The 22,262-nt window shown below is 37.8% G+C and overlaps 1 protein-coding gene across 1 annotated transcript in view; it reads left to right on the top strand.

Moving 5' to 3' along the window:
• The first annotated feature begins 9,281 nt into the window (after positions 1-9,281).
• Positions 9,282-22,262, top strand: part of tmcc1a (transmembrane and coiled-coil domain family 1a) — a 30,606-nt gene continuing 17,625 nt past the window's right edge. The window contains exon 1 of the mRNA XM_060881896.1: positions 9,282-9,495. Within this exon, the coding sequence (XP_060737879.1) occupies positions 9,457-9,495 (39 nt within the window). The 5' untranslated portion in view covers positions 9,282-9,456. The remainder of the gene's footprint in view (positions 9,496-22,262) is intronic.

The raw sequence follows: 22,262 nt of genomic DNA, 5'->3' as shown, positions 1-22,262 counted from the left end.
TAAATATATTTTATTTTTATATTTATTTATTGAATTTTTATTAATTCTGGTTTTTAAACCCTTTAAGCCTTTTACAGACAGTTGGAATAGTTTGTTTAACCTAAAAGTTGATTTGGATTTGTGTGCTGTTCAGACATTCAGTGACAAATCTGAACCATGTTAAAAACTCATGTGCTCAAAGTCATCTCCTGAAAAAAATTAATAGAATAGATTAAATAAATAGATTTAGGGTTTATCATTTTGTTACTTTGTTCATCTTTGGCTCGTCTCCTCCATGGTGTACGTGAGTATGTGTGCTTCACGTGTCTGGTGTACTGGTACGAGGCTGGAATTTCAGCCATAGTGAATCCTGTTTTAAAAAAAAAAAAAGAGCCTAGAGCAGCTGTTTTTTTTGAGGAGAGGATCATGAAGGATCAGATTGCCATGTGCTGAAGTAATACTAGTTATTTAAATAGGTGATGAGCACACGGGAGTGTATGTGTGTGAGTGGGTTTGTGCCAGAGAATTCGGGCACAGACGTCAGGTCAGGTTGCCTTTTGCAGTCAGACACTGTATTTGCTTAGTGTTTGTTGAATAAATGAGCTAGCTCACTATCAACCTTTACCGTATTAAACATTACTGTACAGCAGCAATGTTGAACTCTCAAATCTGACTGGTTAGAAGGGGTTGGATAATATTGTGTGCTGTAATTCAGAGAAAATCTGAGCAATGCACTGGTTCTATTACACAATCTATAGTTTCTGCTCATTCACAGAGATTTGTTTGGTAGATGCTCCTCATAACTTAAAATTCTGTTGTAATTTAACAAAGAAAAACATATCATTGACTTGATGAAACTTTCTCTAAGAAGTTAATTTAATATTTATCGAAGGTGTCAGGTTATGTAAAGGGCTTTTGTTTTTTCTGTAATATGACAATAACATGTCTGAGAAGCTGGTGAAGGAGCAGCTGTTTATAGCTGCTGTAATGTAAATGATATCCGGAACTAACTTGCCTTACGGACATTCAGCATTAAATGTAGCCATAACTATTTAAAAATGATGTTTTTATGAGTAAATTACACTTGTAATCATTGGCACCTTGCTGTTGTATAAGGAAAATACAGTATTTGTACTGTATTTAACCCTTGTATGGTGTTCGTATTTTTGTTACTCAGCCAGTGTTCATGGGTCTGGTGGACCCGCTGCATTTTTGGGTTTTTAATTCAACACAATCAAAAATTTTATGTTAAAATACTCTACAGATGTTTACTTCATCCCAATTACAAGCAATATAAACAGCATATATGGTTTATATTAGCCCTTTACCTTTATTACATCACATTTTTTAATTAAAGTGCTACTCGTTTTTTGTTGTTTTTTAATAAAATGTAATTAAATTAAATTAAAACTAAAATATAAATCAAATTTAATCAAGTTATGAGTGGAAAATATCAACAAATTTACAAGGAAGCAAAGTTTAAGTGCCACTGAAAGACTATGTCTGTGAGTGCATGTGTTTAATTCATTTAAATGTAATGGAAACAAAAAGGAAGGAACAAATAAATATTCTGTATTAACGCCAGATTAGTTGCTGTGTTGTCATTGTGAGCAAACATAGAGTGGATCAGTGTCTTAAACTAGAATCTCTGAAAAATATGTAAGTGATTCAGGAGTTCACTTTCAACACACACACATACAAAATAAAAGCGCATTCAGTAAATGTACCAGACGCGACCCTTCTCTAATGTACACATCCACATACTGTACACACACACAATGCTGCACCCCTTCCCACAGAGGTATCACCACAGTGTGTCCATTGATGTGAGACAGCTTTGCAGAGACAATGCAACAATGGTACTTTGGGGCTGTGAACATTACTGAATGTCTGCTGTATCACACTGTGTGTGTGTGTGTGTGTGTGTGTGTGTGTGTGTGTGTGTGTGAGAGAGAGAGAGAGAGAGAGAGAGAGAGAGAGAGAGAGAGAGAGAGATGCACAGTATTTTCCAGAAAGACTTTTTTTCTCTGGACTTGGACTGATTCATCTTTGACAGGGCTTTGTATTCCTTTATGTGTGTGTATGCCATTATAGTAGTCAGAGCTATAGAAGGGATATTGTTTGTTAGACAGCTTCAGCTCACCTTTCACAGTTTGCCCAGTCATTTTAATTCTATTTATTAACAATATTTATTTAACAATTTACATTCTCTGAAAGCAGCTTTACAGAAGTATAGAAACAGAAGAAAAAAAAGTTTAAAATTAAGTCACTGTATATCTCTAACATCTATCCCTATCTGTAATTATCAAGCCTGGGGAGATGGTGGCAAGGAAAAACTCCCTGAGATGATATGAGGAAGAAACCTTGAGAGGAACCAGGCTCAGAAGGGAACTCATCCTCATTTGGGTGACACTGGACAGTAATTAATGCAAATGTAAAAAACAGTTTATAGTTGTGCAGAGCTCCTGAGGAACTAATGGGTCAGCACAAATTCTGAGTTCACCAGAAGTCACTAGTCATCACCAGTACACACCAGTTCATCCATACAAGCAGAGTCTTACCATGTGTATCAGCCATTCAGTAAATCATCAAATCCTCCAAACATTATAAATTTAATTCAAATGTTATTGTCATTTCAACCATACAGTTTATAGCTGAAGCAGTACACAGTGAAATGAAACAAGGTTTCTCCAGGACTATGGTGCTACATAAAATGACACAGAGATTTGTGCAGTTCCCAAACCAGACAGTGATGCAGCTGCTCTTAATGGTCCCTCTAAAAAGCATGTTCAGGATGAGAGGAGGGAGATGTGTTTTCCTCACCCTTTGTAGGAAGTAGAGACACTGCTGGGATTTCCTGGTGATGAAGCTGGTGTTGAGTGACCAGGTGTAGTTATTCACCAGATGAACACCAAGGAATTTTGTGTTCTTGAAGATCTCCACGGAAGATCTGTCGATGTTCAGTGGAGAGTGGTCGCAATGTGCTCTCTTGAAGTCAACAATCATCTCTTTAGTTTTGTCAATGTTTAGATACAGATTGTTGGCTCTACACCTGGCTGTTAGCTGTTTCACCTCCTCTTTGTATGCTGACTCGTTGTTCTTTCTGATGAGACCAACCACGGTTGTGTCATCGGTGAACTTGATGATGTGGTTCGAGCTATGCATTGCTACGCAGTCATGAGTCAGCAGAATGAACAGTAGTGTACTGAGCACACAGCCCTGAGGGGCTCCATGGCTCTTTGTAGTGGTGCTGGAGATGCTGTTCCCGATCCAGTTTGACTGAGGTCTCCCAGTCAGGAAGTCCAGGATACAGTTTCAGATGGAGGAGTTCAGACCCAACAGGCTCAATGTCTCAGACAGGTGCTGAGGGATTATTGTGTTATGAATGCTGAACTGAAGTCTATGAACAGCATTCTTACATATGTATCTTTATTGTCCAGGTGGGTGAGGGCCAGATGGAGGGTCATGGCAATGGCATTGTCCATGGAGTGGTTTGGACGATACGCAAACTGCAGGGGGTCCAGAGGAGGTGGTAGATGAGTCTTGATGTGCCTCACGACAAGCTTTTTTGACTAGAAGCATTCACAGATCATTTGTTGGCAATTATCATTATTGAATAATCACAGAGTAACTTTGGAGCTATTTCCATGATTCAGTAGTCAAACTACTATCAAGTCACCATTGGGTGTTCCTACTATCGCTTGTGATAACATTTATCGGTGTGGGGTGCAACTAGCATTTCAATCAGTTTTCTTGCCACTATAATAAAACATCCTGGAAGGAGACTTGTTGTTTGCTTTAAAATTCAGCAACATATTTCTGCCTCATATCATATGAGATGAAGGACAAGCAGTGTGTGTTCTTTGTCACAGATCTCGTGGGCTCAGCTGTCTTTACAGTACACCCTTTGGTAGATCAATGACGGTGCATCAAGTTGCTCCATATTTGTGTAACGTTTTCTCAACACTGGACATATCTGGATTCATATCTATTCAGTGTCACTTGTGTAACCCTCAGTACCATTAAATTACAGACATACACATTAACACATACTAGCAAATAACATAATACCAATAAGAAGGAAAAGGCAAAAAAGTTCATAGTGATTTGTTTTATTACCCTGAACATTTTATGCGTGTTTACAGTGTTGGTGTTATTGTGTGCTTGGTAGCTTGTTCAACTGGTTACTCTTTTGAGTGACAGGACTGGCAGGAAGGTTTGTGAGGTCTTCTAGCAGAAATCTCTTTTCTCTCTATATGTTTATTAACGATTTATTGTTACTGATCCAATCTAGTAAAAGTATCAGTATCACGGCTTACACTGACCTGCAAGTGCAACTCCACTGGTATCGATTAGGATTTGACATATTTTCTGACCCAGATCAGTGATGTATATGTATATGCTGTTGAAACAAATGCCTGCAGCTGCTACAGTAGGACCAGATCATGCAGGAGAACACAGGATACAACTTGTCTTAATATATTTCAATAACACACCTTGCATAACATATCAGAGAGGTATAATTTGCCTGCAGAAGCTTGCCACTGTCTGTGAAATTGCCTATCAATCCGTCTGTCTGTCACTGTTTTTCACAGAGGAAGTGTAATTTGCTCCCTGTTACTAGTCTTTATCATACCTGAGGAGCTGTAACTGTCAGCTGTATGTGTTATATACAAAGCCAATATGAGAAAGATGACTAAAATGCTTGTTGGACTCAAAAACTTTTATTTAAATATAAAACGTCTTTAAGGATGGTTCTTTACAAGCTGCTGAGATAATGTGGTACATCTCTATCAGCTTACTAGTTCTTCACTACTCAACTCTGACTCACTTGTTTCCTTATCCGTCACTGTAGAAACCCAAACATATAAAAGTGCTACATATCAAATGAATGTGTTAGCTTTTCTGTCATGGAATTTCACTTAAAAATCATTAGATTCAAACAAATTAAAAGTTTAATATTGCAACGTTTGACAATTACAACAACAATAACAAGCTACTTGGCTGAGAGTTGGTTCGTCCGCCTTCTTTATTTATATATGACACAATTTCCTGTAAGGGAACATACAGTAGTGCACATCAAAGTGGTGCATTGTGGGATTTATAGGGAGTGAATGAGAGAGAGACAGAGAGAGAGACAGAGAGAGAGAGAGCTCTTATATGGCTACCTTCCTGATCAGCAATCTGGCTACTGGTTGGGGAAATAGGGGATGGCCAAAAGATGATGAATGAATTTTGTATCCTTAAATAAATATAGTAAACTTCTAGACATGAATCATCTACAAAATGAACATGTTATGGGAAGGTCAAACTTAATGCATGGCTTTGTCTCATGTCTCTGGCTTCTCTAACTACATAGTCCTGTATATATCCCAATTATATAGATTACTAAGCTTTAGTCTACTTGATAAATGTTCAGTTTGTCTGGCATGGATTTTAATTGCCTCTTGTTAACTCTAGTTCTCTGATGAAATCAATTCAGTGACAGTTGATATTCTGGACCTTTCTTGTATTTTACTCCTTCATGAAAAGGATTGTGTGAGTTCTTCCTGGTTTAAATTAGGTGTATTAGAGCAACAGCAACATTACAGCTAAAGTTATTTAACTAATGATATCTTTGTTTGTTGAGGCACAGTAAGGATCTGTCCTGTCACCCGCACAGCCCTTCAGTGGCTTAGAGTTATGTCTTTTAATCACTTCATATCCAGACTATCATTGAAGCTTCATAGAGTCAGTATTACATTAGTCACTGGAAAATCCATAATATTGCTTTTTATGGAATTAGTGTACAATCCTGGGCACGGGGCCGTTAAGAATATCGAGGCCTCCAGCACTTGGTAGTGTTGGCATTATTTAGGAATACAATTTGAATATAATATGATTTGAAAAAGAAAGGGCTTGGTCTGATTTTCAGGATTTGGGATCACGTCCAGTTCTGTGTTAAATGTTTTCGGTATTTTTCAATAAAAATTGTTAGATTTTTTTGCTAGTTTTGAATGCAAAAATTTGATTTTGGCAAAAAAAAAATTCTGCAGTAAGAAATACATTTGGTCTTGTAGTGGCACAGAATGAAAAGATCACAATATAACTGAGCAACACTAAGTTTTTTTAACGTTTGAAAGAGTATGTTCTAGAATAATAATAAAGTTAAATGTAGCAATACTTCAGATGGTCTAATCAGTGTATTTGATCATTCTTGTACACAATCAGATGGTTTGACCAATTGCATAACTTTAGTTTTCAAATTTTTATTTTCTCAATAAACTTTAAATGATCTAAAAATGTATTGCTTTGATATAATTGAATTCTGTCATCCGGTGCCCCTTCAGCTGGTTCTGAGGAAATCTCAGCTGTATAGATCTGATGGTAAGTGTCTAGCCTTCACATTTATTCAGTCTGCACTGATTTTATATTACTTTCATTTTATAACTGATGCATGAATGGTTTGGAGTTGGTATGATTATGAAAGCACTAACTACTTACCACAGAATTCTATAAGAAAATGAAAAACACTGCAGTATTTATTCAGCGTATGTACTGAACTGTGGAAACTACTGTATTACTGAAAAGATCTACTCTGTAGCCAGGATTTATGTATAAAGAAATAATAGTGTTGTCCTTTATTCAGTTTCTGGCATTTTATTTACTAATCAGTAAAGTTAAATGTCTAAGCAAGAGCTGTTGTTTTAGTTAACTTGCTGATGTTTACTTCCTGAATGTACTTGTCCCATGTAGCATTTCATGGTAATGTGACAGCATTGAAGTCTCTTCTTTTTAATATTTTTTATCATCTGGTCTTTTTGCATGTTTTCATTATGCATATTTTTAGTTAATTATTTTCAGTCTCAGGTTATTTACCAGCCCCTGGTTTTATTGACTAGTGCCCAATTTTCTGATCAGTCTCCCACTATTTTAACCCCTTTCCTACTTTATTGATCAGTATTCCATTTTATTTATCAGTCTCATGTTTTATTGACCAGACTCCCATTTTATTGAACAGTCTCTAACTTTATTGATCCGTCTCCCATTTTATTGGTCGGTCTCTCATTTTATTGATTAATTTCACATTTTATTGATCTGTCTCCATTTTATTGATCATTCTCCCACTTTATTGATCATTCTCCCATTTTATTGACCAATTTCACATTTTATTAACCAGTCACCCATTTCATTGACCAATTTCACATTTCATTGACCAATTTCACATTTCATTGACCAATTTCACATTTCATTGACTAATTTCACATTTTATTTACAGGTCTCCCACCTTTCTGACATGCTGTTTGTCCAGTTTTCCACTTTGGAAATATTGATTATTCTCAAATTTAACTGACTGGTATCTTTCATCATCATCCAATTTTCCACATTAAATGAACTTCCAATTTTCTGACCAATCTCCCATGTTATTGACTAGTCTCCCATTTTATTTCTGAGTCTCTCGTTTTATTCACCAGTCTGTTAGTTCTGTAGTCAATTTGATTATATCAGAGATTTAAAGATTTGGTAACAGTGCCCTAAAAGTTTTCATATGAATATTTGTTAGACATTGTTGCAGATATCTAAATGCAAAAATTCTGGTTACCTCCGGCTTAGAATGCCGGACTGCCTTGTTGTTCCTCTGTGGCAAACAAACATGCTTTTCAGTTTGACAGCTAATATGGCTCTTAATTGCTAATCTGCATGAGGAGTGTATTTCCTAGCTGTTATGACTGATGCATGTTGCAACCTTGAAGTTTCTATCTAACAAAGAGAACTTTTTCTGATCCGGTGTCTAGGGATTCAGGCTCAGGGTTCAGGATGTCATCTGAACTTTGAAGCTCTGTTTAAATTCACAGTGCTATTTGGTTAGGAGATCTGGGGCCTGGCCTTGAGAACGATCCTCTATTGATTTATTTGTTCCTTTTTTTGCAAAGACATTAAAAATGTGACTGTTCCATATTCCTGACCCCGAGATCGTTTTTGATTTCTGCCCATGCACTGGTCCTGTCCTTTCTGCAGCTATGATTTGTGAGCATGACAAAGGCATATAAGTGTGATGGCTACCACCAACCAGAGCAGCTGATACAGCGTGAGCAAAAGTACCAGTGAGAAGAAGGTGTGTGAGCCGCTGTCATGCAACCCATGATGTTGTTTTACAGGATGACACACCCCGTAGTCATGCCCACATGCACATGCCTCCAGTACCAAGTTTCCCATTAACCATGGAGGAGGAGGAGGAGAAGGTAAATTATACAGTAAAACCTGGCATATTCTGCTCAGTATTTTGCTCAGTATTCTATTTCTTCAGTACTATTTAAGGGACGGTTAGCCATGTTGAAGATATTTTATTTAAAATAATATTTGTTTTTAGTTTATTTAAAGACCAAGTTTAACAGATTAACAGTGTAGCTCCTAGGTGGTTGAAATTGGTTGATTTTGGAATATTTAATTTGAAGACCCTTGCTTTACTATCTCACATTTAAAACTGAAGCATGTCACGTGACAAGACAGATGAGGCATGTGCCTATTTCATGTGTTTCATGTGTGTGAAAAGCTTGTTGGCAAAGAAAGAAAAGTAAGGAGGGATAGTTATGATATGGTTTAGCCACTAGGGGGAGCTTTTAAATCAATTAACTGAAAACGGGTGAACTAGACAGACGCGTACACACAAGCACACACACAGACACACACACACATGGCTCATGGCATTTAAATACAGCACAGTGTGCATGATGTGGTGTTGCATCCTGCTTTTGGAAGTATGCATTTCTGTGTATTTGTGTGTGTGTGTGTATTTGTGTGTGTGTGTGTGTGCATGTGTGTGTGCATGTGTGTGTGTGAGAGAGAGAAAGAGAGCGAGAGAGAAAGGGTTCTATGGACAGCACTGATGCAGCTGAAGGTCAATGAGGTCATTTAATCAGTTACCACAGAAACCTAGAGACGTTTACTCATTTCCAGTTTCTAGAGTTCACACATGGCTTTTTCTTCCTATGTTATGTCTGTGTGTATGACTTATCAGTTGTCATTTATCGAGGAAACCGCACCCGTTTCACTCTATTATTCCCCAAAAAAGTCCCCTCCCCTCTTCTCTTCTCTTCTCTCTGTCTGTCTCGCTCTTTCTCTCTGGGGAAGAAACACACTTGCAATGCCTCCCCCTCTCCATCCGTCTCACCCCCTAGCAACATCGCTCAACTTACAGTCAGGAAGCATGAGACAGCTTGTGTGTGTGTGTGTATGTGTGTAAAAGAGGGAGGGAGAATTCAAACTAGACACGAGTAGTGAGTAGGATAGCAGAGTGCATCTCTCTCTCTCTCTCTCTCTCTCTCTCTCTCTCTCTCTCTCCAGTCCTCCTTTTTTGTTCGGTCTGTAGTGTTCTGTAGACTCAGCAATATGCAGTAGCAGAGATGCACACATCTGGATTAGACCTCAAGATCTGCTAAGAGAGAGAGTGTGAGTGTGAGACTGTGAACACAAGAGACCTCTCTGTGCTCGGACAGCATGGTGCAACGCTTCAGCCTCCGTAGACAGTTCTCAAAGGTAGGACCTTTTCAGCTGTACACGTGTGTGTGAGAAAGTGAGAAGGCTTTCGTGAAGAGTTTACCATAAATCAAAAGTGCAGTTTAGTCAAAAGTCTGCAGATTTATTCTGTGTTTGTTTATACACTGATTCATACATAGCAATGTTGGTTATTCATTATATCACTAAATTATATCACTCAACCTTAGAGAGAGAGAGAGAGAGAGAGAGAGAGAGAGAGAGAGAGAAAGAAACAGTGGACTTTTCTGAACAAATCTGAGAAAGCATTTGATTACTGTGCCTAATCTATAAGTTTGTGTTCACTGCCTGGCCATATTTGCGTTTCTCTCTCTCTCTCTCTCTCTCTCTCTCTCTCTCTCTGTCTGTGTGTGTGTGTGTGATATTTGTCAGTAGGTCACTAAAACTCTTGTGTAAACACTGTTTAATTATTGTCAACTTCATCATCCAACTGCTCTCCCCTGACCATATGGGGGAGTTATGTTGTACTTAAAACCATTTACACATATATTTATTCGTCAGGCGTTTTTATTAAACGACTTACAGATACGACGAGCAGCTGATGGTTAAGTATCACTAACTCAGTGGTGATTAATTACAGCAGTGCTGGATTATAATTACTGATGGACTGAATTATTAATAGAGGTGAACACGGTGCTGTAGGCAGGAATTCATTTCAGGAGGAGGAGGAGAACAATGAGGAAAAATATCCAAATGAAATCCACACATGAGCTGAACATTTCAATTAAAAAGTGAACCTCGCTTAGTCAAGCTTTAGTCAAGGTCTTGATATTCAGTTTATTTATTTAAGAATAAATCACCATCAAACAATTCTAAAATGTTCCTATAGTTAATAGGAAAGAAGTGAAGTACCTTTATACTGACATATTATCTTATTAAACCAGAGCTACTTTTCTTGTTCTAATCAAATGAAAAAACCTTTACAGGCTGTCAGATCGCTGATAGTTTAGCTAGTTAGTAGCTTTCGAAAAAGAAAATGGGGAAAAATACCGGATCCTGATTGGATAATCCTGTTCCTCAGCTTAGGAGCTGACAAACAGAAAATAATGTGATTGAATGAAGCTCTCAGGAATTCAGAAATGATACTCAGGCAATAAAATGATCTGGTTGTACAAGACAACCGCTGTACATTTTGTCTAAATAGAACACATTCAAAGGTAAATTATTTATAATTGAACTCTCTGGTGTCAGCCTGATGAGGTTGGGTTCCTTTGGTTTCTTCCTCATATCATCACCTCTGGATTGCTCATTAGGGATAATGTTATATCCTGAATTTCTATATTTATGTAAAGCTACTTGTGACAATGTGTGTTGTTAAAAGTGCTAAACAAATGAAATCTAATTAAATTGACTTAAATTAAATAACACTTGCGAGCACCTCGAACTACAACTCAGACATTTATATAAAGTTATTAATGACCCTGTTTAGATTAATGAATTTATATGTATTTACATGCAAGTTTCTATTTTAAAGTTATAGATAACACCATTTGGCTTTCCAATGCAGAAGAGTGCTGATAAATAAGGAAGCTCACAGCGTCTTGTTTTATACAACAGTTCTATAAACAAGAAACTAATACAGAGTAAATTATATTTTAAACCAAAATGTTCAGATATACATCCAGAAGAAGCTATAGTTACTGCATAGCTAGCTCACAATGATCCATACATTCCTGTTAAGGGTGCGTACGGTGAAACCAGCATCCATTCTTTATCTTACAAACCAAAAACAGTATGTTTACCATGACCAAACTCAGATTAAACACACAGTTAAACATCCCGGTGCAGTTACAGTACAAGCAGGCACTCTTGGAACGCCAAGCCACTAATCAAATTGGTCAACTGGAACTAACTTTTGTATTATTAATTATAAAATATACTGGATTATTTCAAATTTAACATTTTATTTTTGTGGACACTTCCAAATTTCCTCATATAAATTATTTTCATTCTTGAGTCTCCAAGATTGTTGAAAGTATTTGGTGACAAATGTTAGCATATTATGTATTTAATTTGGTTTACTGTTTGGTAAAGTGATCATGATTAAATGTAGCTAGCTATCAAAATTGTGCCTAGCAGACAGTGTGTGTTGCTAGCAAGAGATCACTATAACAGCTAACCATCTGTGAAAGGTCTAATTTTGTATCTGTGATTTTACGTAATTGAAAGTGAACTAACGTTTATAGGTGAGAATTTTTAAATGTAAGTTTTGTGATAATATTGAAGGCCAGGAATGACGAAAAATATCACAACAGCATGTGCCTATCGTCTATATGCTCTGAAATTTTTTTTTGTATACATCTGTATTGTGGTATTTTAATACCATAAACTCAGTTATTTACATTGCTTAACTTACAATTAATAACATTATTACTTACAAGTTAACTCAGATGTTAATAATTACAGAAAAGATCAAGACCTCAATCTGCAGAAAAAATTTAACACTGCTGTTTTGTTCGGAACAAGGTGCCGTCGTGAACAGTTAATAATTAAATCAAACTGCTCAATAAGTCTATCAGTGTACATTCACCATCTCTTGACTTTACACTAAAGATTGGGCATTTCTTTGCTCCCAATCAGACGCTTTTATAATAACTCTTTTTGGAAGGCTTTCCAATAGATTTTGGAGAACAGCTCCAAGTGAGGAGGCTTGGGGTGCAGTCGACGTTCCAGTTCAGGGCAATGTGCAGTACACACAAGTAATTTCACTTTACATTTGGCATACCATGACTTGCCATGGCAAACCATGGAGCTGGCTTTGTGCACAGGGGCATTGGAACAGGTCTAAGTCTCTTAGTTTCAGTGAAGGGACATTTTAATGCTAAGACCTTCTAGACAATTTGGGGCAGCAGTTTGAAGAACCACGTATGAGTTTAGGAGTCCACATATTTTTGGCCATATAGTTTATCGTGTTGTTGCCATCATCCAGTTTCAGCAATAGCAGTGATTAAACTGAAGGAAATTAGCTGCTTTGCTTGATATTTGGGAAACTAATTCAACAGAACTTGAAGGACGTTTTAAGCATCAACACTGATCTTATCACCAAAAAAAATAATTGATTTTGGCAGAGAAACTTGAAATGTGAACGTATCCTAATACAGCAGTTAAGTTGTGTTGAATCTGATTTGGGGAAAACAATAAAGGAAAGTATTGAACTAAAATCCCACTATAAACACTTACTGTATTTATTATGTTTTATTATCTTTATTATCCATGTTATCCATATAGAAGCTTTGCCTTGGTCATAGTCATAGGAACACCTTTGTGTTAAAACTAGCATACACTTAACTCAGTCCTCACACATTCCCTCTCTTTGTCTTGCTCTCTAACTGTCTTGCTAAAACCTATTTGTCACCACTCTGATGTCATCCCTAAAGTATTTATGGGGCATTTTATCCCTTCTTTCTGCCAGGGGTGGTGAGAAACACCTGGATAGTTTCTCATGCCTGTGCATATACATGTCAAGACCTTCAGCACAGTCAGAAAGTAACCATATGACTCATGGACTTTTATATCAATACTGCTGTCTTATTTTCATTGTTCTGTTTCCTCTTCTCACCTCATACACGTCAGAGCTTATGTGTGCACAATAGCTTGTGACTACGGTCAGAGCTGTAAGAAACCTTAAGTGGCTAGTGGCTACTAGCTTGTATTAGGTTCTATCATTAGATAGCTAGCTGGGTTATCCTTCACATTCTCTTCAAATTAGCTACGAAACCGCTCTGTTGTCTGTTTGGTAGTCTTTTATTGGCGCCGCTTCTATTTACGCATAGAATTATCCTTTTGTGCCGATCACCGCACCCCACACACTTTACTTTTCCAGTAATTGTTCACCTTTCATGTTAAAAATGAACTGACTTTCAGTGCCACCTCCATATACCCCGAGTTACAAAACTTTGACAAGTTCTGGAGTCTCCTTCCATAGAGGGTGAATAGACATTGTTCCTAAACACTTCTTATCACTTCTAAACACTTCCTTCTTATCAAAAGCAAAACAACTTATCAACAATTATAGATTTTCCTTTGATAAAAAAGAAAACTTATATTGTTACTCAACACTAGGGCTGGCAATATGATGATATAGTGTTGATACCATGATAAGTTATATCACAGTTTCAAACTGATTTGATTCTGGATCCTTAAAATTGTATGGTATCTGTGAGATTTTCCTAATTTGGGTCCGAAATGAAACAGGTTCTTTGTTTTTACTTGTGTACTTTCATTTGGCTTTTTACTGAATTTATTTTGCTATGCACACGCATACACATCTCTTTCTCTATCTCTCTCTCTTTCTCTCTGTACCTGATGGCACAACATAAGGAACCAGTTGAGAATCATCACTGCCGGTTCGTCTCCATCCACAGCCAACGCATGACCATGCCTCTGCTTCCACAATATTGTTTCTACACATCATTTTAATCATGCTTATTGTTCTAAAAGGCTCATAATATCTTCTTACTGGACAGCACAGTTGTTAGCCATCCTGTATAGTCTGATACATCCTGTATCATAGAAATATAATAGTAACATCCTTCTCAACACCAAACTCCCAGTCAGAACTGAGAATTCAACAACACTGTCGTAAAAGCCGCTATGTGATCCAGGTGTAAGAAAGAGATGACACCGTGTGAGTGTGTTATAGGATTACATCACTAACATCATAGGACAAGCCAAGGTCTGAGTTTTTTCTAGCCCAGAGTGCAGTGAAGAGTTATAGCACGAGATGACACATAATGAAACTTGGCCTAGATATGATCTCTTATATGCGCTGATATCTTCAGCCACATCCGTAACACATCAACAACAGCGTGTATATTTTTGTATGTGTGCTTAATGTATGCGAAATATTTTGTAAGTCTAATGAAGCCTACCTCTCTATCATCATTATCGTGAAACAGAGCATAAAGCAGGAAGCAGGAAGCACACATGCAGAAAAATTTCACTGACAAGTTTGAAGTGACTTTCCAGCTGTTTATGGACATTACATATTTCATACCTTCACTATATCACATCATGACCGGCCATCTCCCAACATCATCCAACATACATTTTATATAGTGTAAGCTCCAGTGTGTTTAACTAGTCTGTGTGCTCTTGTCCTGGGTAAGATGTTTGTGTTTTACATTTAAATCATCATGGCCATATCTCTGTCTTAATATTTATTAAACAGATATTCAATCAGTTTTAAATAGTGCTACACAGATTAGTATGTATGTATTCTCTCTCTCTCTCTCTCTCTCTCTCTTTTCATTCTTTGTCCACTAACTCTTCCTTTGACTCTTCCCCTTCCTATCTTCTCTTTTTGTCTGCTTTTTCTATCTCTCTCCCTTTCTTTGTCTCCTGTCCTCCTCTGCCTCAAAGATGCATGATGCCTGGTTTCTATGGCAACAGAGTACTGTGTGATAAGAAAAGATGCTTGACTGGACATGGGAGCTGTATCTTTGAATTGTGTGTGTGTGTGTGTGTGTGTGTGGAGGTAGGGCTTTACAGACAATAGACTGTATTACATTTATTTCAAATTAGACAATGATTTTCTGCAAACTTGAGTAAAGTATCAGTGCACGTCTTGAAGCTGATGTCAAAAGACTTGTTCTCAGCTTGTGGGGTGTGTGTGTGTGAGTGTGTGCTTGTGCGTGTGTGTGGCTGTGGTCTTCTTGATCTCAGTTACAAAGCTGCCTGATGTTTCCTGTTTCCTGTACCAGAGATGTCACAGCTCTTGTGCTGACCTCAGAACATTGCTGTCACTTTTCCCACACTTTGTTCCTGTTCATTTGGGTGGAGCCATTAAAGAGCTTTCCATAAAATCATAATCACTATAGTCATTGCTTTTATATACACAAATCACTTTTCTTCAAAGCCTTTTTCTATGAAAACTTTAGTGCTATTCTAGAGATGTACTATATACTACAGACCCCCTGCATTCATTACCACAGATAACTAAGCTATAAATATGACACAGTGTGCTGTTATGGGAAAATAAACAAATGCATGTTGCATTTATTCTTCTTACACCACATCGATTTTCTATCCATTATACTTATTTTTATTAATTAAAGTATGACCACCTTTCATAGTTATATTGAATCTTGTGGAACATCAATACTAACTATTTCCTTACTTTAAAGAAACTGTAAACATTCACTTTCTGCTCTTTTCTCTTTCAAGGTTAATAATAATTTTTAAAAAAGTTTGTTATGTTACTGAAGAAATACAAACTCCTGTACTGAAGACTTTCCCAAGGCGGAAAACCTTCTGAATTTTACAACGCGGTGACACGAGTTCCTTCAACAACTGAATTGTTTCTGAGTAATTTTCTATCCATTTCTTAGACATATTTTTATTTTTGTCTATTTATATGTAAAAGGAGGAGTATTCTGGGTTTTCATTTCAATGTGAGTGGTATAAACTGTATACCAGTGGTCCCCGGGCCGCGGACCGGTACCGGTCCGTGGACCAACTGGTACCGGGCCGCCCAAGGAACATTAAATTATTTCCATTTTATCTACTGTGGTGTATTTCTCTCAGGTTTGTGCGACTTTCCATGGACGAGAGGTTACCGGGAGCTGAGAGACGTCACATAAAGCCGCACCAATACCGCGCATGCGCAAAATATCGTGATATCGGGTCGGGTTTAGGTGATGTCTGGAGCTGATCGGCTGCAAGCGGCAGTGGCGTTGTAGCTTTGGTGGAGAGAAAGTGTGTAGCGCTCTTCTCTCTGTTCACTGGTACTTTCTCATGTTTAACAGTGCTTGGTGCACGTGTATATTGTGTTTGCTCAAATTTAACCCACAAATTAGCAAAAATGAGTACGAAACAGACGTCATTAGAAAGTTAGAAACTCTGCCGGTGTTCTGGATTAAAGTCATGGCGGAATACCCTGAGATCAGCACAGCACTTAAATTCCTATTGCCATTTCCGACATCAATTAAATTAAAATACAATTAAATTAAAATGATTAATTTTAATTAATCATTTGAATAGTTATATAACTATATATAACCCCCCATAATAGTTCATATATAAACCTTCACCTTTGTCTAAAGGCTTTATGGTATGTGAGGTGTGTTTGCTTTGTGAATTCAGTTTGTCGTCTTGTGTGAGTGTGTGTGTTTGTGTGTGAGTCTGTGTGGTGTGTTTGATCACCCCTCAGACTGTTTAATCAGCATGTCTAATGAATATTTATGACGGAATTATTTATTTAGGGCGACACCCATTTTCAAGCCCGTTAGTGTCTGAATGCAAATGCATGCACGTTTGTGTGTGTGTGTGTGTGTGTGTGTGCACATTTTGTTTGCTTTCATCAAATCCAGTTAGCTGCCAGCATTGGGAATGGGTGTGTTTTGAATCTGTTTACTTTTACAATATATGAGTTTTATCCCATTTTTAATGGCATTCTGTAAACTCACTGACCATTACACACTCACAGTCTAGCACCTAGAAATGCAACTGATTTCAGCCTTTGATTTGTTGATAAATATTAATTCCTGTGCAGATATTAACACTGATTATTTATGCTAATTTACTGTATTGCAATGAATTCCAGACAGTTTTTATTAGTATTATTATTACTATTATTCTGTGGAGCTTTGCCTCACACCTCCAAGGTTGGGGGATTGATTCGCAGCCTGTGTGTGTGTGTTTGTGGAGTTTCCTCTTGGTACTCCGTTTTCCTCCAAAGACGTGCATTGTTGGCAGATCCCTAAATTGTCTGTAGTGTGTGAATTGGTGTGTGAGTGTGTGTGATTGTACTGCACTGGTATCTCGTCCAGTGTGTCCCTTGCCTTGTGCCCCGAATCCTCTGGTATAGACTCCAGTATAACAAGGTATAATTGTTCAAAGAAGAGACTAAAAGAGAGAAGATGATGAAACAGTACTTTGCATATTCTGTACAATCTCCTCTTATACGAACCCACACCTGCATTCAGCACATAGTCTGAACCTAATCTCACATGTGCATGTGCACTATGAATAAAAGATTAGGGCCATAGACAGTTCAGTTTTGTCCCAGTGACCCAAATAACTCTCTCTTACGCTCTCTCTCTCTCTCTATTTCTTTTTTTCTGTCACTCGGCCACTCCCTCTCACACACCTGGCGTAAACTGTATATCATCTGTCTCCATCTAGTGGGAGATTTTGGATTATCTTCACAGAATGCTCTCTGCTTTGCTTGAGTTTGCCAAATGAAGGATCTGTGAGAAACATAACAGGGTCTGTGAAAAAGAAAAAAAAGAAGAAATATCTTTGGTCCTCTAGTGAGAACTAGAGGAGTTCTCACTCTCACTCCCTTTGACCCGAAAAGGGATGTTTCCAAATTGTGGTTGAGTTACTGCTGTGCACACGTTAAGCAACTGAATACAGCAATGCAACTAAAGGGCACTAAAGTGTGTGACCTGGCACGGATGGCAGATGGATATATTTTGGCCTGAACTACGAAGGCTGGCCAAAATGGTTTCAGTCCTTTCCTGTCTGTTACAGTTTCTTTTCCTGTTTTGTGTTCTTTTGAATTGAATGTGGTATGTGTACACACACACACACACACGCATGTACACGCACACCTCACACACATTCAAACGCATTTCCTTTAAACACTGCATTGCCGCCTTTCCGCTTTGGGGTTAAGTGAAGCAAAGGCCCTGTTTCTGCGTCATCATTCACGTCTTGACCCTCAAATCAGTCAGTCTTTCGTTCAGCCAGACATTCCAGTCTTTCCACCAGATGACAAATACTTTTAAACAGATAACATCAGTTTCTAGCTTGTAAGGAAGCTGCTCTGCTCTGCTCTGCTCATGTCATTACAACATGTGCGTTTAGCAAGGCATCATGCTTTAAATATTCCATCAGTATGACCTGTGAGGTCATCACAAAAAATAAATATTTTCACTACCGTGTTACTTAGCGTCATCTATATGCTTCGATCAGACGCATGGATACACCAATGACCAGTTCTGAAATTATCATGACCATCCTTATCCTCTCAAAATATCTAAGCAAGCGTAACGTTTTTCTTTCCTTTCCTATCCACTCCTTTCTTCCTCTTGCACCTTTCCAGACATCTTCTTTATTATCCTAGTTACTCTGCCCTTTCACTTCTATATCAAAAAGGAAGTTAAAAAAAAAAACAGTATGAAATTTAGCACACGAGGAAGCTTCTCTTCTTACAACCACACATTCTTTTGAGAAACTGGGCGTGAACGAGTGTTCTTCTTCTTATCTGTGACCTAAACACATTTACAGTAATTGGGCATGGACCAAAAACTCAGCTGAAAAGAAGCTTATCTGGATCTCTTCAGCAGCAAAAGTCAATACACTGCACGGTGTAATCTGATGGATATTTGAAAAATATAATTTAGCACTACTGGCAATCTGTCAAGCTGTTAAAAGCTCCTATTCAAAGCTCTATAAAGTCAAATCATATTTAATTAGTGTTCTCATTTTCTTCCCACTTTAAGCGAAAACCCAGTCAGGTGAATGAATTAAAGGAGAAAAAAGTGACTCATGGTGTATTTTATTTATTTAAAAGAACCATTCATTCATTCATTCATTCATTCATTCATCTTCTACTGCTTATCCGAACTACCTCGGGTCACGGGGAGCCTGTGCCTATCTCAGGCGTCATCGGGCATCAAGGCAGGATACACCCTGGACGGAGTGCCAACCCATCGCAGGGCACACACACACTCATTCATTCACTCACGCAATCACACACTAGGGACAATTTTTCCAGAGATGCCAATCAACCTACCATGCATGTCTTTGGACCGGGGAGGAAACCAGAGTACCCGGAGGAAACCCCCGAGGCACAGGGAGAACATGCAAACTCAACACACACAAGGTGGAGGCGGGAATCGAACCCCGACCCTGGAGGTGTGAGGCGAACGTGCTAACCACTAAGCCACCATGCCCCCCTATTATTATTATTATTATTATTATTATTATTATTATTATTATTATTATTATTATTATTATTATTATTAAGAAGAACATTTAGAGCAGAAAATCCAAACAGTGCAACGGAATATATTCTTAACAGCAAAACTCACACACTCATTAATATATTATAATAATATAAGGTTCTTTAATTCTTCTTTTTCCTTCTGTTGAATTTTTCAAGTGGTTCTTTGTTGTGGTCTTTATACTATAAAAATGATCTTTATGGCAATAAGGTTCTTTTGGAAATCACTGAAATCCCATTTTTTTGTTCTTCCTGGCACCTTTATTTTTAGAAGGGTAACTTTTAATTGTTTTTCTGTCATTTCCGTTTGAATTATTTCACACATTTATCAAATTATTGGGTTGATCGTTGCACATCAAACATCTTATATTGTTATATACATATAGATGCAATTCCAATAAGTAATAACATTGGTTTCTACATAGATATCCTCATTTTCTTCGGAAAAGGTTCTATTAGGCAAGTAAAGAACCCCAGAGTTTTATATCCAACCCCAAGGAACCTCTTTTTATAAGTGTGCTTTGAGTCCACTTAGAGAAAAGTGTCACTCCAAATCAATACAGTTAACAAAATTCAATAGTTTTTATCCCATCGAAACATTTCTTAGTCTATTCCAGGACGGCTCCAACCCAATCCACAATGTGAGCCTGAGGCCTCATTGAATGGTGAGATTAGGATGAAATTAATGTAAAGATATACACTTTTACCTTTGAACATCTACAGGAGATTTTGAACTCATGTATTCCAACAGTAGTCACTAACACAGTCATCAAAACACCGACTGGGTGAATATCATTTGGAAGAATGGTGTTTCTCGGTCCAGTACTGTACCAATATATTCAACCACATTGAAGCTGTCCTGGTGTCACTTTACTAAACCATGTTTCTAAGTGTTTTTTTTTTTTTTTTTGTCACAGTTTAATGCTGGGCCAAATGCATGACCTAACCTATCGAAGTAGGGTGTATGAACATATAGAGTGTGCTATAGCAAAGGAAATATTAAGTGAATAAGCATATAGGGTATACAGTGGGAAGAACAGTTTGAGACACAGAGCAGGAGATATAAGTTCTTGCGCAAACAATGTTGGCAGAGTGAGCGAGCTAAAATTTCATTCAATCCCATTTAGGATTAGTACAACTTTATATAAGTCATAATGAGTCTGTTGATTGACAGAAAGGACAAAAGGCCAGCTTTGGCTTGGTTTCAGTGGGTTTGTGAATGTTTGTGAGCATGGTTTGAATCAGGAAATGAATTAGTTGACAGTTTCGAGGGAAATCCGGCTGAGGAAAACCCGTAGCTTTTATTAAACAGTCCGAACTTCTTCTTTTGTTAACCAAGGCTAAGATTTGATTTGGGGAGTTTTCTGCTCATTTGAAGCATTTCTTTCTAGAAAAGTGATTTGCTAGTAGAGTACGAAAATTCAGTATCTTGTGTGTTAAAGAAACAGCTAAAAGCAGGCTGCATAAAATTATATTTGATTTATACAAATTGGTATGTTCCAATGAGACAAGACATCACATTGTATTCACATAATTTTTTTCTGTTGTTCTTTTTTCTCAATAGGTGAGAGGATTAGTGGTAGCACAGTAAAGGTATGCATGGTTCAAGGGCAGAACGTGCTTGTGTCTGCGTGTGGAAGGCCGCCTAGTGACAACACCGATGTTAGCAGGATGACATGTCCCAGTTACATCATCAGCATTGTTCTCATATGACTAGCATCAGTCAGCACTCGTGCATACATTCTTGCTTGAACGTGCATGACCCAGCGCAACAGTGACGTGTTCGCAATGCACAATAATTCTTTTTAGTTTTTGGTTTCAGTATTTGATTATATCTGCACTGAAAATTGAATTCACATGACCAGTTATTACAGCATGTAAGACCAGATATTTGTGTGATACCATGAAATCATGGTAGTCTGATCAAACAACACAATGTAGAAGCACAGTTTCTTTCACAGCTTTCCAAAAAAAAAAAAAACTTCCATCATAATCCTTAACATACAGTATGTACATCATCTGCCATACAGTTCCTTGTAAATGAGTTGTTACACTACTAGAATGAGCACATTAACACAAACCTGTGATTTGAATTACAAACTGTGCTACAGTCAGAGCTGCTAGTTTAATTCAGATGAATGGAGTCTAGTCTTATATAATCCATTTTTCAACTCAACACACACACACACACACACTCTGTCTCTCGGTCTCCTGTCTCCCACCACATTCCCTTGCCGCACTTTATTTCCTCCCCTTTTCATTCCTTTCCATTGAGAAGCTTCTGGTACTTACCTCCCACTAGCATCTTGCCATGGTTTAATGAGATTGAGTGTGCTGTCTTATACTTACTGTTAATTTCTTTCGAGCTACTTGTTGTACTTTCACTGTTGTAAGGTATGACCGATGTGTCTTTTGGGTTCTTTGCTGCATACCTCATTAGCCCATTGATTGCACTTTGGATAATAGCCAGTCACTAGCTCAGATCCCCCGCATTGTAAGTGTCGATTGGTTTACAGAGGCCACTGTGTTCGCTGATTGGTTTAGGTTTGCAGGACACACACACATTGGCTGGGCTTCTTTCTAAGCTTGGCGAGGCCACTTCTGCTGGCCAAAATAGATGCCACTTCTGCTGGCAAAAACTATGGTCTTCCTGTCTAAGAAATCACACCGGGGTGAAAAAAAAAGTAGTGGCCTTTCTCGCACTGTTAGTTTCTGTTCCGTTCTTTCTTTCTTACCCGGAAAGCTGTAGAAATGTCAGGCTATTTTATTCTTTTATATCTCCGGCTTTGAACCCGGA

This window comes from Tachysurus vachellii, chromosome 11, assembly GCF_030014155.1.
Source record: "Tachysurus vachellii isolate PV-2020 chromosome 11, HZAU_Pvac_v1, whole genome shotgun sequence".
NCBI lineage: Eukaryota > Metazoa > Chordata > Actinopteri > Siluriformes > Bagridae > Tachysurus > Tachysurus vachellii.
Note: the sequence above shows the minus strand (reverse complement) of the source record. Positions and strands in the feature narration are given on the sequence as shown.